Raw genomic sequence first — 10,820 nt, 5'->3', positions numbered from 1 at the left:
AAATTTTAGGTTGGCCATGACCTCATCTCTTAAGGAGGCGCCGCCCCTAAAAACAAGCATTTATATAGATCGCACATAATAATAAATATTAGTATAATAATATAATAAACTGTGGTAAGCAAAATGCCAACCTAGTGCCATGCCTGAAAAACAATATGTGGTTTTGCACAATCAACGGGCGCCCAATCAGAATTATTTTATCAGAGAGAATTTCTTCGACCCACTGCTTTGAGAGCCCATTGGGAAACTAATCCTGCATGCAAGTCACGCTAGGGTTCTGTTTTAGGCTCTGTACGTAGTCCTTTAGGATTTGTAGTTTAATTATCCCCCGAGCACGTAGCAAGATCAGATAAAATTCTTTGGCTATAAAAAATTTAGCAGTCCACTCGTATCAACAGGCAGCAGTTTGTTTTGCACGGTTGATATTTACCGGGGACGTATAACTATCTCTAATTAATGATTAACAAAATGAATTACTTAACAAGGGTCTAAGTATTATTAATAACTATTATTTGAAAGAGTAAAAAGAAAAGACTAAGTCTAAGGAACAGTCGGACGAACCAAAAAAAATCGCGCGATAGACTTGTGTTGAGTTCAGACAATCGGCAGGACCCAAGCGACTTCTCTCGATTGACTCTAATTCTGGTTTGTTCAAACATTGGTTGTAGGATTAATATTTCTTCTTTGATTCTTTCGTTTGGACTAAGTTTATGTTTTTTCCTTGATAGTCATGCACCAAGCTTAATATAAATTTTTGCATGGGGCTGAGGGGAAATGTACCCAGAAGATCATCCGAATCAGGGCAAGCTTTCAGGTTATAAGATTACTACGATTTGCTAACAGGTCGGCCGGGATGCAGAGTCGTCGGAAAACGCATGACATGAGGAAATTATCTCTGCTGTTAATGTCCAAAAGATGTACATTATCCCAAAGAAACCATTTGGTATACATTTTCAACGTTCCATTTATCATCGTTGAGTAATCTGTTCATCTTCTGTCAGTAATTAAAATGCATTTCTTTTTGTCATTTTTACGCAATAACTTTTCATTAATTTATATAGGATTATTAATCCATTTGCCTTATATGGTCGGAACTGCTTATGTTAATCACTTATGTTGGTCTATATATATATATATAGTCGAAGCTGCTTCAACTAAGTGGACTTAAATAATTTGTTGGGAAATTGGGCTTTGTCATTGCCTTAGTAGCTTGGTAGGAGGACCTATCTTAGGGAAAGTAGGATCTGAATTTAAAATCTTTTATACTTTAATATAACTTGTTTTCTAATATGGATTATGGATGTACAATTTAATTTTGTACCTAGACAAGAAGAGCCAGGGAAAATTTAGGCAGGAGAATGAAAATGCTGAAAGTGGAGATGAAGGAGATTAGTAAGGAACAAGAAAGCATAAGAAAGAAGCAAAGGGAAGTCAAAGAAAAATTTGATATGATTGAGGTTGAATGTGAGCAACTCCGAAGAGAGACTGAATTCATAACACAACAAAGCCTCAACACCCAGCTTCGACTTTGTCTTATGTTTCAAATCCTAAAAGCACGAGAGACGAATGATTTCACCAAAGCTGCTGGCCTTACTCAGATTCTCCGGTTCGTTGCTAATTCAAATACTTATAAGGAAAGAATATGTAGTTTTAACTCAAGCTTCATTTAGCAGTAGTTGTTTTATTTATTATTATTATTATTATTGCAGTGAAGTCATAGCAAAACAGAGCAAGGAAAAGTAATGGCTTTAGCTACGGTGCTTCAGTTCAGGCAAGCTGCTTTCTACGTGGCGACCGACATACAATCAACTCCTTGGCGTCGCTTGCAATTGGTTTCCTGTTTGAAAAATAAAAAATCAATGGCGACTTCTCCTGTTCTATTAAACCATTTGCGAAGTAAAAAAAAAAAAACAATACATAAAAAAAATAAATTAATAATTTATTNACCATCATAAAAAAAAATATTAATATTTTATTATGATCATAGTTCCATGCATGGCCTCGCCGTTGCAGCATTTGTACCTTACCCTTTTTGGTATATTTTCACGTATGTTTGTGTGTTGATTGAATTTTGAATGATAAGAAAGAAATGGAATATTATTGTATGAATGAAAAGTACCAAACTTTACATCTATATTGAATATTTTTCTTTGTCGTGCCTTAACTTTTATGAAATTGTTGGTCGCCTTGTCCGTACCATGTTGTATCCACTACGAATCTTAAGCACGATTTGAGCAGAAATTGTTGGCTCAGTCATAACAGCAGTCGCACGATTTTCAAAAGGGCTTCCAGCTTCAAAAGGAAAAAGATTAATCGTAGTAGGAATTATCCAAGGAAAAAGATGGCTAGAGTTTCCTTTCCCTATAAGTAGTCTCAAACTTATGGGGTAAGTATTCCCTCGTAACTAGGTAAGAAAAATAAACAACATAACGATATTAGCATGCATGCAGCTAGCCAACAAAAATCTCCATATCCAAAGACCAAAATTAAGCCGATTTAAAGAAGATCTGCCCAATGCCGAATGTATCACATCCACCATTTGCGCCCAATTGACTAGATGTAAGAGGAAAGAAAATATATATTCTATGTATGCCGCAGTCCTCAGAAGCATGTCCAAAGAGAGAAACCTAAAACCAAACATTTGGGATGGAAAAGTTGTATAACACTTTACACCGCCCCTCCATGTTGGCTACTTTCGGTCATGTCATTTTCTCTTTTATAACAGACATTGTTTAAACAATACCAAACCGACAGTTTAATGAAAAACATAAACAAACAAACATCAAAAGGAAGGGGGTCTTGATTCCTTCTCTATAGCCATGAGATAATATCTTAGTGTGATCCCAGGAACCAAATAGCAACTGTGTAGCGGTGTCGTCGTTGCTTTTTCCTTACGTCCGCACTTTGTCACTAAAAAATCACGTATGTAAAAAAGCCAATTATGAAATAGTGATAACGGGACTCTATAGTCGTTACCACCGTTTTGTCTGTCCAGAATATAAATCAAAACTTTTTTTTTTTTCATTTTGGTGCTAAAATAACTCACTCAAAAATTAGTAAATATAAATCTCAATTAAGATCAAGAAAAAATTATTCAAAGTATGTCGTAACAATAAGCTTAAAACTACATTTTTTTAAAACACATTTCTGCAAGAAAAGTTAGGACTTCCGATAGATATATGTTGATGTCGGGAGGCTTGGTGGGGATGGGGTTCTGTGGAACCAATCAAAATGTTTCCTTTTGTTTTTAGCTTAAAATTTGGAGGAAAGTTTAGAGGAAAAAATGTTGTTAGCTAAAATTGAAAAAATTTTGGAATTTCTTTATATGATTTAGATAGAGAAATTTCTGGAAGGAAACGTTTGATGGAATTTTAGAGGATTTTTTTTTATAATTTAGATGAGAAAATAATTAATGTTAATGTTTAATATAGTTATTTTATTATTTATTAATCAGTGATTTTGTATTTGGATTTTAATTGACCCTTTTTTCTTTTGGCATTTAAATTTTTTCTTGCTATTAGATTAGTTTTATTTTAGTATCATTCCTGCATAACTAACTAACAATTGAAAATGTCATCCATTATATAATAAACTGAAAATAATTTGCAAGAAAAATGCTAAATTAATTAATGTACCAAAAAATTTTCAATTACTTAATATGAATAGTTTAATTACAATAATGTCAAAACAATTGTGAGTAATTCCTTTTATCATATAAATAATGAACAAAGAGCATCATAAACTACTTTAAATATCATTAAAGAAGATCAGTTTATATAATTATAATACTACATTTTATAATAAGTTTTGTAAAATTGGGAAAAAAAATATCACGATCACAATGACCAAAAGGACTACGATAAACACGAGGTGGAAGAAAATGCATCTGCAACCGTCATTAAATCCTTGATGTATGGATTATCTTATTATTAGTCTTTGAAAGATGAGAACCAACTATGTAACATTTACATTGAGAGTTCCAGTATTGTAAACATCATTGATCTGTTGATCAGACTATTGTTATCTCAGTCTTGGATTTCTAGAAAAGTTGGTACTAACAAGTCTAATAATTAATCTTAGAAATTCCTAGGATAGGTAAGGTTAAAAACGTTAATCCTACCAGATGATTGACTTAAGGAATAACGTGCGAGAGAAAAGGTAAAGAAATTGCAAAAGAAATAAGCCCCGGTTTTCAAGTAAAGGTAGTTGGTCATACACGGGGATATTGCTGGACAAGCTCAGAGCATTTGTTTTTCCATTTAAGACGATTAACAATGAATCCACAAGGTTATCCGTGATTGACCTTCACATGACAAACACACCATGCTGTAATTGCGCATTCACTTCAAACAGAGGTCATATTGGGATGGACTTGTATTCGTCGTCCATCAAATCACGGATCACGAGGTCTCCACGTTACCTGTCATTTCATAATTTCGGAAGCACCTCATGAGGCAGACTCACATAAACCAATACCTATTCGTCTTAGTAAATTTTATGTTCTAATCGTTTTATAGCGACGTGGTTGTATTAGAAATCTAGTATTCTTCTCAAATTTTAAAAATAAAATGAAATAAATATAAAACAAAGTCGAACTACAATACCTCCATTAAATACCTGGAATTGCACGTTAAGTATAGAATTGAATTCACGTTGTGAATACGTTCATTATGACTTGTCTTTCCACTATAATCTAAAATGAGCACATATTTCGTTTGAGAATTGTGGAAGTTTTTTTTTTAATCCCTCCCAAAATATTCACAGGGACAAAAAGAAGAGGATATATACAACCCTACACTAAGGAATAAAAAATGCTATAAGCTCATTCCTTGTGAAAGATGGAGTCAGTAGCTCACTCTTCCTAACAATGGCTCACAAAAGGTGGTGGACAGCCTCGAAATAAAAGTCAGGCAGCCATGGGCAATCATCACAGAATGGAAAACTGATCAACAACAATCAAATAACAGTAAATATAGCAACTCCTCTCGTGAGGGAACAAATATAGCAACAAAAAGCGGCACTCTCCCCCTTTGAAAATGTTGGAACTCCATCACTAGCAGGCATTAAACGTGGTAGGTTGATCAACTCCCATTTTTGTCAAAGAATCGGCGCAAAGTCAGCCTCCTGCCTCCCTATAGATTTGTCTAAATTAAGGTGACATCTCCAATATGCATGTGACTTGTTAATTTAATAAAATACCTTCCACAGAGAAATCTTATTCCATCACTAAAGATTTCAAACTATACCATGAAAAAGAAGCAAAAAACTATAATGAATATTTTATAGTATAAACTTCAGCATGTTTAGACTCAAGCTCTCCTAAAAGAACAAAGAAAAGACCTATTATAATACCCTTATTATCTCTAAAAACCCCTACACACCCCGCTGGCCTTAGCTATCTTCTTGCTTGCTGTGCCATCAGCATTGAATTTCAATTCTACATCTCTAAGGAATCCATTCCACTCTTCTTCTAGGTTCTTCAGTAGACCACCAAGCTATCTCATCTACCCCTTCTGTCTTAATGACATTAATCTAGAATTTTGTCCTCTTTTTAATCATGAAAACCACTGCATCCTTCTCCCACTTCTTGGCAGTAAAAGTCAAGTTATTTCTAACAAATCATAGGGACCAAAATGTGGCACCTACTACTGTCATCCATCTCCTAAATAAAAGACCTTCTGATACAAGATCCTCACAGTATTTAATCATCCATGAGATAGACATCGATAGCATTCATTGAAATCCCCACCATTCAAACACGTAGCACCAAACTTCTTAAGAAAAGCGGCAATGAAGTAGAATATGATGGCATTCTTCCTCCACGAGACCGCACCAAAAAATAATGAGAATTATAAAACTTATATCAAATTTATTAGTCTTGAAATGATTTATCCAAAAAATAATGTTGATCCTGCACATTTGTCCCTCTTTTTTATCTCTCTTGATATGACAAAATTTCATCAGATAATTCAAAAGTTAGTTAACTTATAAATAAATACAATATTTAAAATTAAATCAATGAAGATTTGTCACATAAAGAGAGATAAATAGTAAGAACAAAAATGGAGGATTAAGAAGTATTTTTCTTGCTGTTTTTCCAAAAACCTACAAGATAATTTCCACAACTTAAACGTGGGTGTTAAGGAAAATAAATAACTTGCATATCACAAATCATAGAATTGACTCAACAAACGATGTTAACAAAAGCTACGCCTTAGTAGGTTTCGGAAGCATTCACTACACATCTACTGCTGACATAATTTGATGAAGTATCAACAGCTTCTCGGCAAGAAACAAGGTTCTGTGCAGAAGCTAATAATCTAAGTGAAGATATCCTTTCCAAATAATTGTATTTTCTTTTTGTTTTTATCTTCTGTTCAGTATATATAGTTGGTCTATATGTTTTGACTGAATTCTTTTTGTTGGATGTATTCTTTGATAGCAGGCTTTACCCCTACTTTGTTAATATGAATAAAATTCTCATTCATCAAAAACAAAAACAATGCAAAGAGTAAGGACATAACAAAGAAACCATTGGTCGAGTTAATGAGCCGTTGGGAATTGGAACATGCTTATTTTATGCAAGTCGGTGGACATATTCGGTGGGCATGTTTCGTGCCTAACATAACTAATTCGCTGTCATGGACAATGCTGGATTCGAGTGTCCACTATGAGTATATATAATCGTGATAACCAGCTGTTTTTCCATATGAAAATCCTAGCCAAATGTACTTTTTTTTCCATATGACAATCTTAGCCGAATGTACTTTATATGTATAAGATGATTAACGCACTTGAATATTTGATTTCGAAATTCTATATCTTTAAAATTAAAAAAAATACTATTCACATCAATACTTGTGTCTCACCTGAGGTAGTAACAATTTATTTATTTGACTGTAATACCATATTTCTAAATTAATTACTTGGCCCATAAATTAGTTGACCCTCCATTTGAGTTTATCTAATAACTATTTGTCATGTTAAGGTGAGCAAACATTTGAGACAAAAGTATTAACCAAACAAATTGTTATTAAAGTATGAATTCAAACAAAATGAATTCCAAAGGCAGCATGCATTGTAAAAGCAAGATCCATTTCATTTCTTTGAAATTGACTAAATAGAAAGTCGAAAGGTGCATTAATTTATGTCTTTTTGTTTCTCTAAAGTGATAAAGAAACTTCAATACTTGAAAATAAAGTATTGTCCATCAGTGCTGTCGAGTTCGAACGATGTACTGCCGACTATCGAACGATACCAGAACGAGAGATGCTTTCAAAGTTGTGCAGCTGGAAAGTAAGCAAAACAAACAATCATTCAATTGCCGGTCAGAGTCTGCAATATCGGTCCGTGAAGGATACTCATACACGGAAGTTCTCTATTTAAAGTGAAAACTCTTAATTCCATAGTGCAGGAGGAAGTTGAAGACTATATTGAGCACTTTGTACATCCAACGGAGTTTACGATAAAAAAAAAAATGAAGTCCTTTTATGTTGCCATGAAAAGCCTGCATAGTCCAAGCAAACATCGTTGCATCGCCACAGCAATGAAATCGTCGCAGAGGAATAAGAAGCTTCGGGTATATATATTTCCCTTTGCCTTTTTTATGCGTAGACTCCTTTTCCTTATTACCAGTGCCATATATGAATGTCGTTTTCTCAAATGCTATGCATTTTTTGAAGGAAAAACTATATCTATATATATATCTCTCGAAAAACATTGTGTTATTCAACCCTTTTCATGAAATTTTTCTGTTCATGAAAAAATGCAACTGATAACATTCTTTTCTTAATTTTCGTTAATAAAGAGCATGACATATTATTGGAACAACCAACTCTAACAAATCAAAATCATAACAAGTACATCGTCATAAAGATAATCAAATATGAGCAAAAAAAATAATGTCATAATTTGTTGAAACATTGTGATTTACGTAGTTCAGTACAAAGTAAAATGTTATGCATGATTACGAAGAAGCAATTTATAATAATTTGTCCTCAAACTTCTATATGTGTAGATTTTATTGTTAGTAGAATCTTTTTATTCATGCAGTTGATAGATTTATATTTATATATATACACACACATGTGTCAACCTAGGTGCTAAGTTATTTTAACTGGAAAACTTTTAGAGAGGGAGAATTTGCAGTCAGTGAGGCTTTCCAACGCTAGCATGTATACAACCAAGGAAGAGGCATAGCAAAGCAAAAAGAAATAGATAGATAAATAGGAGAGCTCGGCTAGAGGTGAAAGGGTGTTATTGTACTCAGAAGTATATATTTATTATTGAAAAACTGAATTAAAATCTTCTTTTTACAAATAGAAAAACGAAATAAAGTAGCGATATTTATATAGCACACGCTGCTGGTAGAGACGCGACAAATAAACTGAGTAGAAAGAGGGAAGCTTCTCTCTCTGTCTGTTTGTGAGAGAGAGATAGCATCTGTCTGTTAGAATAACAGAGAGTAGAAAGAAGAAAAGGAAAAAAAAAGGGGGGGGAAGAAGGGGAGCGGCCAACAAGTACAGGCTCATTGACATAGATATTGCTTCAGAGAAAGAGAGATGTATGTATGTAGGTGTATATAGGAAATAAGAAACAGCAGAGAGAAGAAAAAAGAAGGGGGAAGGAAGGGAAACTTTTAAATTAAGAATTTATATAATTATGAGTAAATTAAAGAAAAATAAGATAATGCAACATGGTTGATGAGTCAACACTGAATTGGATAGGGCCGGCGGGTTGTGTTGTCATGGAGGGGCCATGGCCCCCCCAGAATTTTTAAAATATTTTATATATTATATATTTAAAACATTAATTCCTACTACTTTTTTTTTGAAAAGTAACATTAATTCATATCATAATAGAAAAGGAAAATATTTAACTTAAAAAATTTTAAAATTTTTTATGTTTTATACATTTAAAACATTAATTAATACAATTAGTATGAGAATAGATAAGGAAAATATTTAATCTTCAAAATTTTTAAAATATTTTATATATTATATATTTAAAATATGAATTCCTATCATTATTATGAGAATACTAATTGTGCAAGAGATTAGTAAAATAGGAAAGTCAAGAAATTATTATTGATTGATAGATTAATTTGTTATATTTTGACTCTTCCGGTTTTTACAGTAATTACAAAGTTAGTCATTTTAACAATAAAAATTGTGAAAATAAGATTTCGGAACAAACTAAATGATGAATTTTTTTCAGATAATTTAGTTATTTATATTGAAAAAAACATTGTTAACTTTTTTAGTACATAGTCAATAATTGATAAATTTGAATATAAAAAATTGTCAAGTACAATTTTTTTAAAAGACTACTGTAAATATTTCTTTTTCCATTCCTTTTCATTTACATATTATATAAAATTATTATCTATTATAAATCTTTTGATTATTTGTTAAGTTCAAAATTTTAGTTTTAAAAATTTTTACCCCTTATTTTCCTTTATCTTTGGCCCTATTATTAAAAATTAACTAGCTCTGGCCCTATTTAGATATGTTCAACACCACATCTTTCTTATTAACACTGATTTCTATGAGACCATTTGATTTTCAGAGAAAAAAATTGAAAAGATTAAATGCGAGTATGAGACGACTAAAAGTGGAGACGAATGAGATAAGAAAGGAGCAGGAAATTATAAAAAGGGGACAAAGGGAAGTTAGAGAAAAGTTTGAGGCCATTCATCATGAATGTGAGCAACTGCGTACGGAGACTGACCTTATAATTAAGCAAAGTCTCAACACGCGACTCCGTCTTGGTCTAATGTTTCAAATCTTAAGAGCACGAGAAAGTAATGATTTCAACAAAGCTGCAAGCCTCACTCAACTTCTTCGGTAATGTTTTATCATACTTTTACCCTTTTTTTTCCTTTATACATTTAAGCAAATCAACATAGCTTGTCAAAATTTTTTTTCCCCAAGATAAGATGGCTAATCAATAAAGCAAAAACATTAAGCAGCTAAATCTCCTATTACGTTTGGCATTTGTAATGTAAGGATGAAAGAAAAAAGAACAAGTTACTTCTTTTATTCCAATTTCTTAGTTAACGATGTTTCTCTCTCTCTCTCTCTCTCATTGCAGTGAATTGGTGGCAAAACCAAACAATCAGTAGCGAGAGCTTTGGTGGATTAATCTTTTCTGTGCTTGAGTTTAAGTTTGCTGTTTCATTGATTTGGGTTGCTTTGGAGAATGAACATTCCATTACAACTTGTGCACTTTGCTTTATTTTATTTATCTACTGCACTTTGCTTTCTTAACTAGTCGGTTTGTTTAACATTTATAAATTCGAGAAGCTTAATACAAATTTACTTATGGCATGTTTAATCGGGGGATGGAATGACCATTCCCCCTATTCCTAATCTCTTTTTATAATGTTGTTTTGTTCACTAAATGATCATTCCTTGAGAGGTCAGAAAAGCCAAGATCCCCCCTGGGTAGTGGAATAGGATAAAAAAGTTGTTTGAATATAAATGTCCTTAATCAATTTTATAAATTATTATCTTGTATAAGACAAAATCTATTTATTTTCCTCTTTTTATTTCTCTCTACTTATGTGCCTCACTCTTTCCCTCTTTAAATTTCCTGCACCACCCGAGGACAATGGAGGATGGAAAAGGGCGATGACAGGACTAGGGCCTCCACTGCTGCATGTGGTTGTGGGAAATGTCAATCTGGCGTTCCACGATTAGATTTGACTAAGAAAGCAATGGATATGGCGCTTCATAGCCAAATCTGATCAAGGAAGTATCGGATCTGATGTCCATTATCAGATCTAGCCACAAAAGCGCTGCAAGTGCTCCACAACTAGA

The 10,820-nt window shown here is 33.0% G+C and overlaps 2 protein-coding genes across 2 annotated transcripts; both read left to right on the top strand.

Annotated features, from left to right (window-relative positions):
• On the top strand, positions 709–1,908 carry LOC18598818. The gene is made up of 3 exons (XM_007028510.2): positions 709–943; positions 1,326–1,606; positions 1,710–1,908. The coding sequence occupies exons 1-3, from the start codon at positions 854–856 to the stop codon at positions 1,741–1,743; spliced, it is 405 nt and encodes a 134-aa protein (XP_007028572.2). The 5' UTR covers positions 709–853; the 3' UTR covers positions 1,744–1,908.
• On the top strand, positions 7,392–10,363 carry LOC18598817. The gene is made up of 3 exons (XM_007028509.2): positions 7,392–7,579; positions 9,568–9,845; positions 10,093–10,363. The coding sequence occupies exons 1-3, from the start codon at positions 7,478–7,480 to the stop codon at positions 10,121–10,123; spliced, it is 411 nt and encodes a 136-aa protein (XP_007028571.2). The 5' UTR covers positions 7,392–7,477; the 3' UTR covers positions 10,124–10,363.

Source organism: Theobroma cacao, chromosome 5, assembly GCF_000208745.1.
Source record: "Theobroma cacao cultivar B97-61/B2 chromosome 5, Criollo_cocoa_genome_V2, whole genome shotgun sequence".
In the NCBI taxonomy this organism is placed as follows: Eukaryota; Viridiplantae; Streptophyta; class Magnoliopsida; order Malvales; family Malvaceae; genus Theobroma; species Theobroma cacao.
The sequence above is the reverse complement of the archived record's forward strand: the minus strand, read 5'-3'. Positions and strand labels throughout refer to the sequence as shown.

Coding starts and splice junctions, on each gene's coding strand:
- LOC18598818 (XM_007028510.2), top strand. CDS start 854: ATGCAGAGTCGTCGGAAAACGCATGACATGAGGAAATTATCTCTGCTG. Junction 944..1,325: donor TATCCCAAAGAAACCATTTG/GTATACATTTTC, acceptor TTTTGTACCTAG/ACAAGAAGAGCCAGGGAAAA. Junction 1,607..1,709: donor GGCCTTACTCAGATTCTCCG/GTTCGTTGCTAA, acceptor TTATTATTGCAG/TGAAGTCATAGCAAAACAGA.
- LOC18598817 (XM_007028509.2), top strand. CDS start 7,478: ATGAAGTCCTTTTATGTTGCCATGAAAAGCCTGCATAGTCCAAGCAAA. Junction 7,580..9,567: donor AGAGGAATAAGAAGCTTCGG/GTATATATATTT, acceptor TTTGATTTTCAG/AGAAAAAAATTGAAAAGATT. Junction 9,846..10,092: donor AGCCTCACTCAACTTCTTCG/GTAATGTTTTAT, acceptor CTCTCATTGCAG/TGAATTGGTGGCAAAACCAA.